This window comes from Quercus lobata, chromosome 2, assembly GCF_001633185.2.
Source record: "Quercus lobata isolate SW786 chromosome 2, ValleyOak3.0 Primary Assembly, whole genome shotgun sequence".
Classification (NCBI taxonomy): Eukaryota; Viridiplantae; Streptophyta; class Magnoliopsida; order Fagales; family Fagaceae; genus Quercus; species Quercus lobata.
The window spans coordinates 97,290,472-97,309,786 of record NC_044905.1 but is presented as its reverse complement, the minus strand read 5'-3'; the positions used below and the strand labels follow the sequence as shown (position 1 = coordinate 97,309,786).

The 19,315-nt window shown below is 36.3% G+C and overlaps 1 protein-coding gene and 1 long non-coding RNA gene across 2 annotated transcripts; both read left to right on the top strand.

Moving 5' to 3' along the window:
• The first annotated feature begins 678 nt into the window (after nt 1-678).
• Nucleotides 679-6,970, top strand: LOC115973985 (receptor kinase-like protein Xa21). Its single transcript, XM_031094219.1, has 2 exons — nt 679-3,661; nt 6,395-6,970. The coding sequence occupies exons 1-2, from the start codon at nt 679-681 to the stop codon at nt 6,751-6,753; spliced, it is 3,342 nt and encodes a 1,113-aa protein (XP_030950079.1). The 3' UTR covers nt 6,754-6,970.
• Nucleotides 6,971-9,235: 2,265 nt separating this feature from the next.
• On the top strand, nt 9,236-10,489 carry LOC115977398. The gene is made up of 2 exons (XR_004088552.1): nt 9,236-9,435; nt 10,112-10,489. It is a non-coding gene; the product is annotated as an uncharacterized LOC115977398 (long non-coding RNA).
• Nucleotides 10,490-19,315: the final 8,826 nt, after the last annotated feature.

Below are 19,315 nucleotides of genomic sequence, written 5' to 3'. Positions count from 1 at the left end.
TCACAGCAATTATTTGGCCATTTATTCATTGTCATATAAGCGGTAGAGGATAGTAGGATACATGCACATGCTTCACCCCGTATGTTACCCACACTCGTTGACCTATGTTATTAGAGTGGTAAGTGAGATTTGTACCCACCTAGCCCTTCAATCTGATCGGAGAAATTCTAGTACCACATTAAAATATCATAATTTTTGTTACAACTATCTTATATATCAAACTATGATAGATTGTTTATTACTTTCTTATATTTTTCTCTCTTTTCTTTTACCACTTATAACCTCCACTAGAACAGTAATGACAAAAATTGTGATATTTTACGTGGTCTTAGAATATTTGAACAAATAATTCCCTTAGTACGAGAAATTATTAGGTCCATTAGGAGGACAGCTGACGTGGTCTTCATTGACCCCCAACAAATAAAATGTTCTTATTTACATAGTTGTGTCCATCACATCCTAATAATTTCTCCCTTACCACACCCTCTTCCTCTTATACAATCTATTCCTTTGCTAAATATAAGCACTTTCCTTTAGCACCAGCACATACCAAATTTATAGCAAATTTCCTTAATATTAGTAGCTGTTGTAGACAATCAAAAAGGGGAAATCATGGTCGACTTCCATCACGGAGGATTTTTCAACTGTCTCTCTTTTGCACACATGAAGCTAACACAAATGCCATCCATTCTTCTGCTCTTGGCTTTTCTGTTGGTGCAGCCATCCATACTTCACTTTACCGAATCCTCCAACAACTTTACGGATCACTCAGCTCTCATTGCCTTCAAATCTAGAATCACTTTTGGTCCAAATGATACCATCTTCTCTGCTGGTAACTGGTCCACAACAACAAACTTCTGTGACTGGTTCGGGGTCTCTTGCAGCCGACGCAGACAAAGAGTCACAGCCTTGAACCTTTCCTTCGTTGGTCTCCAAGGCACCATTTCCCCTCAAATTGGTAACCTCTCATTCCTTGTCTCACTTGATCTTACTAACAATAGCTTCTATGGTTTTCTGCCGCTTGAGATCTGTCGTTTACACCGTTTGAGGAAACTTCTCTTGCCAAACAACCTATTGGAAGGTAGAATTCCTCCAACTATACATTATTGTCAGAAGCTTGAAATGTTAGATTTATCAGGAAACAAGTTAAATGGGAGCATACCTAAAGATTTGGGCATGTTACCAATGCTTCGCAAATTAGACCTTAGTATAAACCATCTAGGAGGTACAATTCCATCGTCATTCAGCAATATGTCGTCATTAGAGATACTGGCTTTGGAATTCAATAGTCTCACTGGTCCATTTCCTCTTGTCATCTCCAACTTGTCTTCTCTAATAATTATTGCTATTTCAGAAAATCACTTCTCAGGAACCCTTCCAATGGACATTTGTGGCCACTGTCCTAATCTTGAAGGACTGCATACTAATCACAACGAATTCAGTGGTAAGCTCACCTCACAGTTTAATAATTGTATCGAGCTTTCAGTCTTATCTGTGTCATACAATAGGTTTGATGGAAGTATTCCAAAAGGTTTAGGGAGTCTAGAAAAGCTTGAACTGCTATTTCTTGCTTATAACAACTTGAATGGAAATATACCTCCTACCATAAGCAACTTGTCGATGTTACAACAATTTGGCATTGCACATAACAACATTGAAGGAAGCATTCCAAGTGATTTATCGCATCTCCAAAATCTGAATTTACTGAATTTTCAGCACAATGCTCTCACAGGGATACCTCAAGATATTTTCAATATTACCTCTCTACAAGTGCTTGCCTTGGTGGGAAATTCCTTGTCCGGAAATCTTCCACTTGATACTTGGATCTCTTGTCCAAATATTGAATTTCTGTTACTTGATTACAACAAAATTAGTGGTCCTATCCCATCATATTTTTCAAATTGTTCCAGACTCATCCAAATAGATTTTGGTAAAAACTTATTCTCCGGACCAATACCCAAAAGTTTTGGAGACTTAAAATATCTCAAAGCGCTTGGTTTTAATGATAATCAGCTAACAGAGGATCCTGGACATCAAGAGTATAATTTCCTTTCAACTTTAACTGGTTGTAGTTCTTTGGAAACACTATCCATATCCCTCAATCCCTTGAATATTAAAATTCCGGATGCCATTGGAAATTTTTCAATTTCGTTGGAAGTCATTGATGCAGGTTATAGCGAAATAAAGGGTCATATTCCAATGGGAATTGGTTCCTTGAAAAACTTGAATTGGATTGAATTGAGGGGTAATAGTTTGTCCGGCAACATACCATCAACAATTGGGGGTTTGGAGAGCTTGCAAAGATTACATCTTGAGGATAACAAGATTGAGGGATTCATTCCAGAACAACTTTGTCAGTTAAAGAACTTGGGAGAATTGTTTTTATCAAATAACAAAATCTCTGGATTCATCCCAAATTGCATTGGAAACCTCAATCTTTTACAAAGATTAAACCTGAGTCATAATGGACTGACATCATCAATCCCATTGAATGTATGGAGCCTTGAAGATCTGCTATTCTTGGATTTGTCATCAAATTCCCTGGGTGGATCTTTGTCTCCAAACGTGACAAAATTAGCTGCTATTGAGCATGTGGATTTATCTTGTAACCAAATTACTGGAAATGTTCCAAGTATAATTGGTACTTTTGAAAGCCTTGGTTATCTTAATTTGTCAATGAACTCATTTCAAGGAGACATTCCACAATCTTTTGGACAATTGAAAGGATTGGATAAGTTGGACCTTTCAAACAATAATCTCTCTGGTACAATTCCTAAGTCTCTTGAGGCACTTACATATCTCAAGTATTTGAATTTGTCATTCAATAAGCTATTAGGAGAGATTCCATCTGATGGACCTTTTGCAAACTTTAAGGCAGAATCGTTTTTAGGTAATAAAGCACTTTGTGGCAATTCAAATTTTGGAGTTCCACCTTGCACGAGACTGAGCTCTCCTCGAGTATCAAGACTAAAACAAATTTTGCTAAGATATATTATTCCTGCCATTGCATCAATTATAATCTTTGTAACATTGGTCTTTATGCTGAAAAGGCATCCACAATGTGAAATGAAAATTCCAGGTTTGCCGATCACATTGCTTGCAGTAGATCATAGAATGATATCATATCAAGAGCTTTGTCGTGGGACAAACAACTTTTGTGAAAGCAACTTGCTTGGAACCGGAGGTTTTAGTTCTGTGTACAAAGGGATACTTTTTGATGGAACAATTGTTGCTGTCAAAGTTCTAAACCTACAAATGGAGGGTGCTTTCAAAAGTTTTGATGTTGAATGTAAGGTGTTAAGGGCAATCAGACATAGGAATTTGGTTAAAGTTATTAGTACATGCTCAAACCTTGAGTTTAGAGCTCTTGTGCTACAATACATGTCAAATGGTAGCCTTGAAAAGTGGTTATACTCTCACAACTACTGCTTGAATCTTGTTCAAAGAGTAAACATTATGGTTGAAGTTGCATTTGCCTTGGAATATCTCCACAATGGTCAAGCAACATCTGTGGTACATTGTGATTTAAAGCCTACTAATATTCTTTTGGATGAGGACATGGTTGCACATGTGGGTGACTTTGGAATTGCAAAGATTTTAGTCGAAAACAAGGATGCAACACAAACTAAAACCCTTGGTACACTTGGCTACATCGCACCAGGTACAAGAATTCACCTCTCTTAATTTAATTACTAGGCTTATTTCATGTATAACAATAATAGTTGCTAATTTTAGGAATAACAATATGCGTGGTAGTGTTGGTTAGAAATCACCTCTGTTAATTTAATTACTAGGAAACAACTTATTAGAATTATGGTATGTTTACTCATGTTTAGTTACTTTGATAGTAATGAAAATAAAATCAAGGCAACCGGAGGACATGGTTAAGAACATATGTGATTAATAATTTAGAAATCATGTGCTTAAGTTGCTAAGAGCCTTTTATAGTTCAACTTGTTCACACTTTTTGATGTCTCCAACAGAGACACTAGAGTTGAAATTCTCCCTCTCCCAACAATTGAATTACCAAAATTGTGTGCTTTAGTAGAAATAATTGAATATTAGTCAATTTATTTAAGAAATACATTCATATTCTGAACCATATTAATTGTAATAATTTACATTCTTCTATTTTCAATGATGCGTAATATAACTTAAATTAACTCCTTATTCCCAAAATATTATAACACGTAAATTGGGTGTTACATGAATATCTTTTTTTTTTTTTTTTTTTTTTGAGAAACGTGTTACATGAATATCTAAATCTATATAAAAGTAGGAATTTTTTTTTTTTTTTTTTTTTGAGAAGAATAAAAGTTGGAACCTCAGCTATAATAGCTTAAGGTTCTGTCAGATAATGCATTATATGATTCTTTTTAGGTTAAATACAAATTGTAACCTTCAAGTTTGCCTAAAATTCAACTTAGTCTTATAGCTTTAAATTCATTCAATTTAATATCCAAACTTTTAAATTTATTGAATTTAATCCTCCTATTAGTGTCCATTAGGTGATCTTGCCATTAATTCAAAAAAAATAAAAACTAAAAAAAGAAAAAAATTTTAAAAATACAAATTAATTTTATTTTTTTTCCAAATTGAAGGGGAAAAAAAAAAAAGGACAGAAGGGAATTTATTCAGCTATCAAGAAAAATTCATTCAACCACCCATCAATCCAAATCAAATCCATTCAACGAAAACTCAAACCATAGCCGAAACCCATTCAATCCAAAAGCCAATCAATCTAAACCAAAATTGATACATACACAATTTTTGGGGAGAAAATAGAAATATTTAGAAAAAATAAGATATAATTATTTTTATGGAAATAAGATAAAATTTTGGTTACTTCTAATGAACCATAGGGTATAATTGACAACCAAAATTTAATGAAGGGATTAAGGGATAAAGTTTGGATTTGATGAGGAACTCCTGAGAACTAATTACTATCCAACTTGGATTAAAATAAGGACTCAAATACCAACTCAAGCTAAAATAAAGGACTCAAATACTCTCCATGATTCCACCACTCCACTAACTAAACATTTGGTCTCATCCTAACAAACCTAAGGTTAGGATGAATTCCGATAACACAACAACAATTCTGGCTAAATAACTCTACCTATGCCTTTTCTCCCAAAAAAAAAAAAAAAAAAAAAAAAAAGTCTACCTAATAATCCTACTTCTACACATCTCCTTCATGAAAACCAACCACGCTATCCATTCTTATATGTAGTCTCATAGGTGGTAAATTGTTATTGATTTTAATTTGATTTTATATTGAAATTACTTTTTTGCCTACCAATAACAATCACTATAACAACTGGTCGCTTATGATTTGTTGTAAAAATATTATGAAAATATTGTAGACATAACATTTCTCATCTTGAATACATGTACGTATCAAAAATCCATTCAAAGCAACCAAAAAAAAAAACCAAGGGGCTACCGTGGGTGATTTTACAACTATCGTGGATGGCCATGGGATCCTCCGGATCGACCTCTGCAACTTGGACTTGAGAGAGACAAAGAGAGAAATGTTTTAGGGACTTAAGATATTTTTGTTCAAATTTAATAACTTTGACAACAATGGAAACAAAATAAAACTAAAAGAAGAAAAACATATTTAAGAACATATGATTAAATAATTTTTTTAGGAAAAAAAAAAGCCTTGTGTGCTTATGTTAGTGGAAATATAATAGAATATTTGTCACTTCACTTATAAAATACATTCATATCTTGAATTCTATTAATCTTTAACAATTTACGTTCTTCTATTTTTAATGACATATAGCATAATCGAAATTAATTCTCAAAATATTATAACACGTAGTAAGTATTATACTTGGTTCACAGAAATAATTTTTTATTAAAAAAAATGACCTTATAACATACATGCTCATTGCGGGACAACTAGTTACTCCCAATACTAACGGTAAGGGAATAATAGCAAATGGACACATCAAGTATTGAAATTTGCAAACATAGAGAGTATTGTATCAACGGTAAAGAAGGTTTGTCAAAATTGTAATTCCAAGCATGGTTTTAAAAACTAAAATGGTCAAAGAATTGTAAAAGAGACTGATTCCTAGTTTTTACTGGTTCTTAAACCGGCTTTTTACTAGTTTTGGTTGTTTTCCTAGTACTTTTATGGATCGGTTTAGGGTCCAGTTCCTGATTTAATTTAACCATCTTATTCGGTTTTTAAAATAGTGAACCCAAGGTAGACTTATTAAAATACATATTTAATAATAAAAAAATTTAATTGCATAATATTACTAAACTTAAGGTATACTTTAAATCCAATTCATATTAAAACCTTATATTTGTAAAGCACTTTTTTACAAGCATGTGGATCACTAACTTAAAGACTTTTTGATAATTGTGAGCTTGGCAGAGTATGGTTCTGAAGGGAGAGTTTCTACCAAATGTGACATTTATAGTTATGGGATAATATTATTGGAGACGGTCACAAGAAAAAAACCCACTGATGAAATGTTTGTTGGAGAACTTGGGATGAGGCAATGGATTTCATCACTTCCTGACAGAATGGATGTTGTGGACCATGGTTTAACTAGGAATGAAGATGGAAGAGATGCAACTGAAATGCAAGCTATTCTTTCATCTATCTTAGAATTAGGCTTGAGGTGCTCTGAAGATTTACCAGATGCAAGACCTGACATCAAAGATGTGGTGACCAAGATTAATAAGATCAAACTGGCACTTCATGGAAACAGAAGTACTAGAGGTATCTGATATCTGTGTTATTGCTCAAGTTTCGCATGTGTGCACATGTAGCTACGTCGATATAGCTTGCTTTCCCGTTTGTCTTATTTATTTTCTATGGTGTAATTTCATGACCCTGGTTTATTCAATCCCTATGATCTAAGCCACTAGGTATGTTATATGTTGATCATGTCGTTTTTTATTTGTTGATAGCCAAACGTGAAATTCATTCTTATAATCTTGTCATGTGGAGAAGCATTATTAGGTTGTAAAGGGTTAAGTTTTCCTCTAAGGCAGAGAGTTGTACCAGGTTTGCCGGTTTTTAATAAATAATACTCCCTCTATCCCAAAATGTTTTTCCTACCTAGAAATTCTAAATATTTAGAGCATTCATGGTGGTACTCTTATATTGTCAAATTGCTATTTTTAGCACCACAAATAACAAAAACTAAGCTACATCAATGATGCTATTGTTAAAAAATTTAACAAACTTGCTATCAGGGTTGGCCCTAGACATTTTGGGGCCTAAGGTGAGAACTAAAATGAGACATTTTTTATATTTATATATTAATTAAATTAATATTTATTTAATATTTTTATATTATAATATATTTCACTTAAAATATATTTTTCTTGCCTTTTGAAATCCAAATTGACTAATTAAATTTTTGTATTCAAATTCTTCTAACATATCATTTTCAATCGATAATATAGTTAATCTACTTAATTTTTCTTAGGACATTGTCGATTTTAGATATAATTTTATTAATCTTAAGTTTTTCATATTTAAATACATATTTTCTAATAGACATTTTTAATTAAACAATATATTTATAAAGATTGGAATAAAAAATAACTTTCAAGTGTAGAGCAATAGAACTTGATTGAAATAAAAAATATTATTGTAGTTTCACTGAACAATTATAAATTTTTAACAATCTCAACTTACATAAATAAAGACTCATACATTATATTACCAATAACTAATATATATATATATATATATATGGGTAAATTCCACAAACCACCCCTGAGGTTTGGCTTAATACCAATTAGGTCCAAGACATTCCAAAATTGACCAATTTGGTCCATCAAGACAATTTTGTCCCTGAAGACATTTTAATCCCTAACCCGTTAGCTATTCCGTTAGTCATTTTACTTCTTTCTTTTTCTTTTTCTTTTTCCTCCTTTCTCAAACGTAACAGGTCTGCTCTTTCTCTCTCCCTTTCGTTCTTCTTCCCTCTGACCTCTTTGCGTTTTTTTTTAGCTAATCTTAACTTCTCTGCACTCTGCTCTTCTTTTCCCTCAGGCCTCTCTCTCCAACTTGACCTAGTCTCCTCTCTCTGACTCACCCTTTCCATTTATCTCTTTCTTCTCTCTGCAATGGCAGTGGTGCATGGGTTTGGTGGTTTGTGATTATGGTGGTTGTTTGTGGTGGTTTTTGGTTGCCGATGATGGGTTTTGGTTTGTTGTGGGTATTTTGGTGGTGGTGGATTCCAATCTGCGGCGGGTTTGTTGTGGGTTTGAGTTTTTTTATTTGGGTTTTGTGGTCGGTGGTTGTTTAAAGTGGTGGTGGTGGTGGGTCTGATTTGGGGTGGATTTGAAATGGACGTGGTTACGGGTTTTGATCTAGGGTGGATTTGCAATGAGGTGGTTGTGGGTTACGAAGTGGTGATTGGAATTTTTGGATTTGGGTTTGGTTGGGTTTTATTGTCGGTGTCACTGGGTTTTGTGGCCAGAGGTGGTTGCTGGGTTTAGTGGCTGGTGATGGTGGTGGTGGGTTCCAATACGGAATGAATTTGCAATGGGGGTGGTTTTGGGTTTTGATGTGGTGGTGAGTTTTCTGTGTTGGAGGATTTGGATATTGTTGGAGCAGATTTGACTAGGCTTTGGTATGGGTAGTAAAATTGTGTTGTGGCTCTTGTTGTAGTTAATCTGAGTGGTTGTGGCTAATTTGAGGAATGGTTATGACTGATCTGAGGAGAGAGAGTGAGGGAGGAGGGAAGAGGGAAGAGGGAAGAGTAACAGAGAGGGACAGAGAGAAGAGAGAGAAATTAATGGATGTTAACGTTTAGTGGTGTTTAGGGACAAAATAGCCTTTATGGACCAAATTGGTCAATTTTGGAATGTCTTGGACCTAATTGGTATTAACCCAAACCTCAGGGGTGGTTTGTAAAATTTACCCTATATATATATTTATATATATATATATATATATTTATATATATATATATATATATAAAACGTAAGATTATTTATTTATTTATTTTTTAAATCCAAGCCCGGCCAGACAAGAAGACGGCTACACACACGTCTTATTAGATAAGACCACCCACTAAAAACAAAACCAATCCTATTACACCTATAACAAACAACAAAAATAAAAATAAAAATAATGCAGGCCTAAAAAAAAAAAAAAAAAAACCCTACTTCAGGGCCCAACAGCCAGCAACTCAAGTAGAATAGAAACACGCCCAGATCCCAGCGGCCCCAGGCAGTCTTATACAAATAAGAAAGAGAAACTATACCTCAGTGACTCAGTCCTTAGTTCAGAGTCTTTAGATGTGATCGGATGAATCAGATCGGAGGGCCTAAGCCAGCAACAGAAGGATTTAAGATTAGGATTTAGGACCAGTGGAGAGAAAGAATGAGAGAGGCGGAGAGTAAGAGCTGAAAGAAAGAGGCAGAGAGCAAGAATGAGAAAGAGAAACGGTAATAATTTTAGGGAATTGAGATTTTTTATTTGTTTTGATTTGTGATTGTTTTGTGGTTAATTTCTTAAACCAAATTTGTAGTTTATCTTGTTGAATTTTGGTTTGTCTAAAGGATAATGAAGATATTTTTGGGACAATTAATTTTGTTTAGACTAAAGAATTTTTTATGGAACCAATGTTTAATAGGATATATCAGAATTTTTGTTCTTTGGTTCCAAGGATGTGACAGATTTTTTTGATTCATCTGAAACTAAAATTTTATTTTCTACTGGGAGAGGCTGGCCCTGCTTGCTATAGTAGACTGTCATCTTTGGCAGTATACTGTAGCAACAAAGTTATAATTTTTTTTCATTCGGTGAATCCATTTCTTTCATTATTATACCTTTTCTCTCTCTCCCTGTGTGGAGTCAATAAGTTTTGTAATAATATTCCGAACATTATGTAGACTGCCCGTATCGCTACCCAATTTTAGATCACTAGCAGTGCTAAGGGTAAGCAAAGAGAGCCCAACAACTTAGGCTAACCCTTTTCCCATGAGAAAGAAATAATGAAATATGAATGGTGAATTGCCACCTGTGCCCAAATATTCTGAGCTAGCATTGTATCCTCTCGATTCTCGAAGTGGCATCTGTTATTGATATTTCATTCGTACTATACGCGTTTGAATATTGCAGGTCATTCATCCATCTAAAGACCCAAAGGTGAAGAAGTTCCATGATGCCAAATACCGTATTTTCCGGGAGCTATATGAGCAGCAGCTATCTCATCGCTCTATAATGGCTCAAGCCTTGGCTTAGTTAATGTGATACTTGGCCATGATGTCATCTGGACGCTTTGATTAACTGATTGCATTGTGATACTTTCTTTTGGAAAGAAATGGATGCACAGTTTGAAGGTTAGATTGTGAAGATTGCAAATTCAAATAGAAGAAATTCAATAAGATTAACGTGTATAGCCTTGATTTTCAGCATCACATTGGAGAAAAATATCACGAAGAGAGTGGAAGATATAAGTCGAGCAATGATAAGGGAATTAAAATATCATTAAAAAAATTATGTATAGTCGTTCATGTGGCTTGAAACATGTCTTTTCATCGATGAATTAAGATTTTTTTTTTCTTCGAGGAACATCTATGAAAATTATGACCCCTGCTTAGTTCCATAAGTGCATTTTGCCAATTCAGCTTCCAGTACAAATCAGTTGGAATTACCTGAAAGGTCGTTCAAGGAATTCAGTCATTATATAAATCTTAGTTGTAATCTCATATTACCACCATTTTTGGGTAATCACATTACCTAATCTAATATGTGATCTTATCACTCTGTTGCCAACATTGTATTTCTTTTGACATAAAACATTTGTTCTAATTCCCTACTCACTCCCTATCTCACGAAATCTCAACATTTTTCATAACAAGTTTGTTTTCAGTTTTGGTGGGTCTTGAAATAATCTTTATATGATTTTATCTTGACTTATGGTGGATTAACACATCAAGAAGTTGATAAAATGTTGGGAGAAAAACTCAATTCTTATTTCAAAACGCAATGTACAAGACCATGTACCCCACCGCCCCCCAAAACAAAAGAAGTTACTTCTTCTCCAATAGAAGATTTATTTATTTATTTATTAGTAAATTAAACCAACTCTAGCTTCGACTAAACTCAACTAGCCTAGAGGGGTTGGACAAGTCCAAACATCTACTGTGAGTGATGATCCATTGTGTAATGTTACGGGTCGGACCTTTATTAGCTTCAAAGTTTTTGTGAGATTTCTTTTTACAAAAAATTTAAATATGGGCCGGTTCAGGTCTTTCTTAAGTACGGGTCCTGTCTCTTTAGGAAAAGTGATGGGTTCTATTGCAACCCATAGGGATCCATGATGAGACTTGAGATCATGAGAGTGAAGGATGGCGGTGTTAATAGGCAGTGCTTCAACGCTGTGGTGGTTATTGTGGTAGATCACTTTCCGCAAAAATGCAGCCACCAAACGTAAGTATGCACTTACATGACTAATCTAGTCATGTTATGTAATTCGCTATATACAATCCTGTGTTATGGTCTTTTGTTAAGTTGAACAATAATTGGTGTGTGCGCTTCGTGAGTAATTCTTAGGTATTTTTGGAGAACAATGAATAGTGTCCTCTTCTTTCACATTTCCATTTATTAAATTCATTGTGAGGTCTACCATGAATATGAGAGGAGGGAATACTATTTCACTATACCTAAATATGAGACTTTGGTTACTTGGTTGTTTTTTTTGGACTCCAAAATTTAAATTTTGGGATTTCACTATTTGGGTATGTGTTGTCTAACTCTATATAAAAGATTGTTTAGTTGTTGTTGTTTTTTTTTTTTTTTTTTTTGGTCCTTTAAAGCTCGAATTTGTAGTAAAACCCAAGAGCTTGTTCAGATCTCCAAATAAAAATTACGGTTTGATTGCTTTTATTCTAACTTAGACTAAGTACGGAATACGAGTAAATAAGTGCAATGAACCGATAACACCACCCTAAGCCATACTCATCCATCATCAACAATAAAATGAAAGTTTAAAGAGTAGAGAAGAGAGATACAAACACAAGATAATACCGAGACGTGTTATTGAAGAAAAAACTAAAGAACTCGGTGAAAAACCTCTCTACGATCCTCCAAGTCAAAATCGATCCACTAGAGAATAAAGTTGGAGTACATGAATAACAAAAGACCCTCCAAGTCTAGTCTACCCCATGTACTTGAGCCCTCAAAGCTCCTGCCACCAACAGACTTCTCTGAGTTTTGTCTTTTCTAGCTTTCTGGATCCCGTAATTTAACCTGATTGCATCTGCCAATGAATGACTTCTTCCAATGCATCCCAGCAACACCAAAACCTCACTTAACACTCTGAATAAGGATGGTAAGTGTTTGGGTTAACAACCTCTCAAGGATTTAGAGATGGAGAGGTAAGAGTTCGAGGAAAACCACAAGAAAATGTGTAGATGATTGTGGGTATAACAATTTCTAACTCTCAAGTATATTTGATAGGGTTTTCTATCTAAAAAGCACTCATTATAATTTGTGGGTAATGAGAGTATATATAGTGTGGGTAAAGAAATAGTTCATGTACCTCTTGAGGATGAATTCTAATGCATAAATCATGAAAAATTATGGTCGAAAAATAGAATTTCACCATGATGAGTGTGACATGTGTAGTTCATAAAACTAGAAAAAGGAGTTTATGAGGAAACACTTGATCAAGAAGCAAGCACATAGCCTTGACTATGTGCTCATGTAGGTCTCTACCTCGCTATCCACCAAGACTAGGACTGTTAATCGTGCTACTTTCATTAGTCAAGCATTGAGATTCTATATCTCTGGGAACAGTAAAATCTTCTCTATCATCACCTCCCTTGCGCATGAGAAAATCTATTATATTTCCATAACATGCATCCTCTCCCTCGCATGAAGGGTGGACCCCACAAGTTTGGGGTCTTACTGCAGCAGCTGCACAATGAATGGGCCATTTTTTTCTTCGGCATGTACTGTACAAGTATTCTGATTATGAAAAAAAAAAAAAAAAAAACCGAAATGTCTAAAAATAGATTTTACTATAAAGTCGAAAATGATATTCTAATGGAATCATGGGCTTGGTTACCTTCGCACGTAGATCTATTATCCTCATAGAAAAATAGAGGTTCATTGAATATGGACTTTAATCGTTCTACTTCAATTAGTCAATCACTGAGAAAAATAGTTGTTCTTCTTTGTCATCACATGATCACCTCCAATTCACAACAACTTGTCCATTTATTCCTTGTCATGTACGCTACAAGTCTTGTCTAGTGTGGATGTGTGAATTGATAGCTCTCTATTTTTTCCATTTTCTTGGCCCCATTCATTCCTTGAATGCAAACCACAAATCATATTATATATAATAAAAGTTGAGCTTAAACGCCATGATTGCGCTAAGTGGCTTCACCAAATTGCAGAAAGTTTATTAAATTTTTAGAATTTTAAAGAACTAAAACGGAATAGAATACTAGCAGGACTCTAATCATTCTTATCATTAAGTAGTTTATCTCCAAAAAAAAAAAACTATCTTTAAGTAGTTTATCTAAGAAAAAAAAAAACTATCACCTACTTCATGTAACTATCATTAAGTAGTTTATCTGGGGGGGGGGGGAACTACTTCTTTTTTGTGTTAACTTAAACGTAAACAAAATAAATAAATAATCTAACAACAATCTAGCTAATAACGTTAACTATTTTTTTGGGATAAAATATACCTAAGCTTCTTGATTGAGTAAGCTCCTTTTTCGTTTTGTTCATATCAAGTTATCAACTTCTTCACAACTTAAAATTATCTAATATAAAAGTGAGGGTATACTACCATGACTCTAATTCATTCTTATCATTAAGTAGTTTATTATCTAAAAAAAAAATACATCTTCACCTTAACTTTAACCGTAAACCAAAAAAAAAAAATCTAATAACAATCTAGCTAATAACGTTAACTATTTTTTTGGGATAAATTATTTATAAAAAAAAAAAAAAAAAACTAATATGTAATTAATCTAAACTTCTTGATTGGGTAAACTCCATTTTCTTTTTGTTCATAACAAGTTATCAACTTCTTCACAACTTAAAATTATCTAATATAAAAGTGAGGGTATACTACCATGACTCTAATTCATTCTTATCATTAAGTAGTTTATCTCAAAAAAAATAAAAATTCTTCATGTTAACTTTAACATATAAAAAAAAAAAAAAAAAATCTAATAACAATCTTGCTTACGCTACTTATGTACTTGAAGTTTGGATTAGTGAGAATTACAATGTGCTTGGGAAGGATATGCAATACATGGGCCGCGTGCAATTCAACTTTGTGCAACAATAGCTAAGGTTATAAAAGCACACATTTCCAGTTTCGGCACAAAAGCAAAGTGCCAAACCTGAAAACATTCAAATAGCGTTTTATAATCTTATTCCCATACCGTGAACTCTTCGACTTCCTCTCTCTCTCTCTTCCCCGAACAACAACAAGAAGAAGAACAGAAGAAAAATTACAAGGCAAAAATCTAAAGAAAGTTGTAAGCAAGGTTTTTGTTTATTCCTTGGCTGCTTTTGGATTCTTCAATAACACATTAGGCCTTTATTACTATTTTGGTTTTTTGTTTTCTGTTTTGAAAACTCTTCCCTTAAAAGTTTAAAATAGCTAAGGTTGTTTTTTGGTGGTTTAGAAAAATGAAGGAGAATATTGGTCACAAACAAACTATCAAAACCGAACCCACCGCACCATTGAATGATGATTGGAGAGCTCAACTTACGCCTACTATTAGACACAAAATTGTCAATAAATTGTAATTTTCTTCATTCACACTAAATTTCTTATTTTTATTTTCACATTTAATTTCTTAATCTTTATTCTCAATCTTTTTTTTTTAATCCAAAAAAGGAAAAAAGAAAGTGATTGATGAATGTTTATTTATTTGTTGTTTTGTCAAAATTCAAATATATTGCATTCAATAAGAGTGTGATTGCCTAGGCTTCATTTATTTATTTATTTTCTTTATACTTTTAAAAGTATCTTTTTTATTTAGGCCAAAAATGATTTTAGTACTTCACTAAAGTTTAAAGCTATTGTTTTTAGTTCCTAAAAAACTTAAAAAGTGATTGATATTAATTACGATTTATTTTTAGTCCCTATGGAGAATTTTTAGTTTGACCACGTCATTTGAGGGCTTAAACATAATCACTCTAAACTTTACTGACTAATCATGTATTTAAGCCATTAATTGATAAACATGTGTGTGTTTAAGAATTGATGTATAGTTGTGTTTGTGTCATATTTGTATGGTTCATGATATAGGTCTCATTGTGTGGGGTCTTACAAATAGCAACACTCATTATAGATTTTATGGAATCACTTCCATTTCGTCCATAATTTTTTGTATTTCGTTTAGTTATTAATTATCTACAATATTAATAAAAGTTTATTACTCATGAAAAAAAAATGATGTTTTAGGTATAATTTAAGACTTAAAATAGTAACATACTCTTAATTAATACTTTTTGTGGAGCAAGATAATTTGTGGTCCCGGCCCACTTTCCATTACGGCCCAAGGCCTGCGCTGAGGAGAATAGTTGCCGAGGACAAGTATTAAAATACCAAATAGCCTAGGAATGCAGTCGAGGATGACCATGTTCTCGGCATCCCAAGGCCTAAAAGGGAAGAACGACACGCCATTAAAGGCAACCTCCAAAGCGCTTCCAGAAGAAAAGACAAGTAGAATGGGACACGCACGGGGGTACAGTGTGGGATTGGTTCAAGGAGAAGACGTTACCTCCGCATTGAATGTGCCAACAAACGTCCTAGCCACATTGATGGGAAAAGACCTCTGAACAGTGTGGCTTCGGTTATTGCAACTAACAGAAAGTAGGGGGAAGCGGCTGATGGGATAGGCATTCAAGTAGGTATCTGCCTGATCGACAGATGGAATGTGAGGATCAACTGAGAATGGCTATATAATGTAAGGATTCATGCGCCAAAAAGGGGGGAGGGGAGGCTTGGTGGAGAAGATCCATGGACAAACTTAGTCCGCCTCTGCGCGTTCACCATAAACCCCATGACTAACCACCCTCCAGTGACCAAGGCCTAGCCTTTCAGCCCACACCCTACAAATTTTATTGTTTGGGCCTTTGACGTACGAACCCAACACCAGTTTGGGATCATTACAAATTTAGTCCTTATAATTGACGCCGTCTGTGGGGAACGCTTGTGCGTTGGCACAAACGGTGGATCGAGCTCCTGTCAAACAAGGGCCTGCGAAAGCACCTCCATCACTTCCAACAGCCTGTTGTTGTTGCCCTAATATAAAGTTCCACTAGGGGCTACGCTTCGAAGCACCAGTGACACGGGCAGTTCTAGGGGCTTCCACCATCAGTTCGACGCCTCGTACCTTGGCCGAGAGGCTAATCCTCGGAACTTAAGGAAAATTCTAAGTTTTGGACAGAATCAAGGTATTGCATGGTCCTCGGACTCAAACCTATGAGGAAACCAACTGCTTAAGGAAAATTCTAAGTTCTGGACAGAACCAAGGTATTGCATGGTCCTCGGACTCAAACCTATGGAAAAACCAACTATTTAAGGAAAATTATAAGTTTTGGATAGAATCAAGGTATTGCATGGTCCTTGGACTCAAATCTATAGGGAAACCAACTACTTAAAGAAATTATAAGTTTTGGACAGAATCAAGGTATTGCATGGTCCTCGGATTCAAACCTATGGAGAAACCAACTACTTAAAGAAAATCTAGATACCAGGCTTGGCCTAACGACATACATGGCATCTCGGATGATGCCTTTATCTCCCCAGAAATATGGTTAGACACAAGTTCAACGCCTCATGGGTGCGACTAAGTTAAAATTCTGGGATATGATCCCAAATATATCATATGCATAACCATTCATACATATTAAGATAACTAGTTCAAAAATCCTAAGGTTTGCAACAATAATAAATATCGACAAGGGCAACTAACATGTAGTTTAAAGGAAAAAGGAAGAAAATAATTTCATATATGTGGTCAATGAGTTCAACTACAACCAAACTCTAAAGTTTTCAAAACAAAAGGGAAATTAGTTAACAGTTAAACTAGAAACAAATACGAAAGGTGGCAAGGGTGTCTACTTCTTCGATTTCGTTTTGGCCACATCCTGGGAAGGCCGAGCAGGACTAGCTTCGAGGGCCTGGGAGACATCCCCTTCTTGGGAAGGCTAAGCAGCGTCAGTTTTGGTGCTTTTGGGGACATCAGTGAGGGGAATGGCCTGTAGGGGTTGAACAAAGATAGCTGACTCCTCGGCACCAAAGATTTGAGCACTGACCGCAGGCTCGGCACCCTCTTTAGGCATATCGGGGTTCAGACCTCCAAGTGCTTCCGTCGCATCATGAGGCTCTCCTCCTTCAGTCGACTCGTCAGGAGGGACAATGATCGGAGCAGCTTCTGACTGGGTAGCCCTAGCCTTCTGCGAAGCGCTCATAGCCTTAGAGCTGGCGGAGGCGGTTTCGCGGATGGTAGGAGGATAAAATACGCTCTTCGCCTTCCACAAGTCAGACGAAGTTTCCACCCCAGCTCATTTGAGGGCCTCTTCCCAAACCTTGGAGCAATATAGCCTGCATACTACAGGGATTTGAGGTTTAAGGGAGGCCTGAGTTTTAGCCACCCCCGCCTCGTAACCTTCCTCCTCGGCCTTGTCCCTAGCAGCTTCGGCCTCAGTTCTGGCAGACTCAACCTCCTGCTTGGCCCTAATGGTTTCATCCTTCGCAAATTCCACCACGCCCTTAGTATTGTTTGCCTCGATCAGTTTTTTCTTCAAATCACTAATCTGCTCCTTAGCAATCTGCAATTGCTCCTCAGTAGCGAGCAGGCACTTTATCTGTTCTTCGACCTGTTGTTGGGCACCAGTCAAACCTGCTGTGACACTATCCTTGGCTCGGGTAGCCTTCTTTAAGTCCTTCCTAGTCTTCGCGAGGTCAGCCTCAGACTTCTTAAGGGTTCGCGCAGTATCAATACGTTTATCACGCTCAAGCTCTGCGGTCTTACTCTGCCCCTTAACTTTTTCCTCCATCCTATAGGTGGCCTGGATAGCCTGTCAAATGAGACAAATACATTGTGAATGAAAATCTGGGAGAAAGAATTGATAAAGTCTTAGGTTTCAAGAATCTTACCATACCCAAGTACCTCTTCGCGCTGGGAAAAACCTCCTGCATCCTCATATTCTTTAACTCGTCCACATCAGTAGGAAGCAGCATAGTTCTTCCTAACGCGTCAGCCACATAACTGCCATCGCCATCTCCAAGGTTCCTCATGGACGCGTTTTCCAGTAATGGTTCCCCGTGGGGCATTGGGGTGGGAACCCAAACACTCGGCACAGATTGGGTTTCGGTCCCTTTCCCCTTGCTTTGGGCGGATTGAGTTTCGGTCCCTTTCCCCTTGCTTTGGTGCCCAAGCTTTAACTGCTTTTGAGGTCGTGGGGTTTCGTCCCTCTCTTGAAAGGATTAGGATTTTCCCCCATCCATGGGTTCTTTCCCCTTGGGACTCCTCTTTCTTTTTTAGTCAGCGGGTTCCGACCGAGGAGGCAGAGTTGATTGAGAAGGAGCAGGTAGTTTTGGTCAGGGAGATTGTGGCTGCGACTTAGTAGAGGAGGACCTAGTTTGGACAGGCTGGGGCTGGAGTAAGGGAGTTTGAACACAGGGTTGCTGCTTTCCCTGTGTACCCTTCCCTAGCTGACCCTTAATGAGGTCAAATAAGCTGGTCGGGGGCTTTCTCTTAAGACCCATCTCGGATTAAGAGGACGTTCCTACTGACAGCAGCTCCACTTCGGACAAGTCCGAGTCACCAGAAGGATCCTCGGATAGGTTAACTTAGTCAAATGCCCCAAATGCCTCCTCGGATAGGCCTAACTCACCTTCGTCCTTCGTTGCCTGGTGAGACGAGGAAGAGCCCGCTAAGGAGATGCCCTCCGGAACAGGAGATCCTTCCGATATCAAAAACTCGTCCTCGACTACAGTGATTTTCGGAAGCCGAGGATTGTTAGCGCTAATCACGTGCTTTGGGTTGGCGAATGACTTCTGGATGGGATCATACCCTAGGATTTTGTGAGCAGCTCTGACTTGACCATCCTCGTCATTTATAAAAACCGCTGCTTGAAGAACAGTCTCCAAATCCACTCGATTGATCAGATGAAAGTGTCGGTGAAATGCGTGTGGATCTGCAAAAAAAAAAAGGGGGGGGCACGTACATGGTTAGTAACCGATCCACACCAAATTAAGACGACGCAAAGGAATGGCACCCTCCTATTCTCTATACCCCACCTGGTTCTCCCTCCACCATGGAGTAAGGAAAG

Bases quoted from the DNA above. Each gene is read 5' to 3' on its own strand.
- LOC115973985 (XM_031094219.1), top strand. From the start codon at position 679: ATGCCATCCATTCTTCTGCTCTTGGCTTTTCTGTTGGTGCAGCCATCC. The intron at 3,662-6,394 runs GTACAAGAATTC...TGAGCTTGGCAG, and splicing joins ACTTGGCTACATCGCACCAG to AGTATGGTTCTGAAGGGAGA.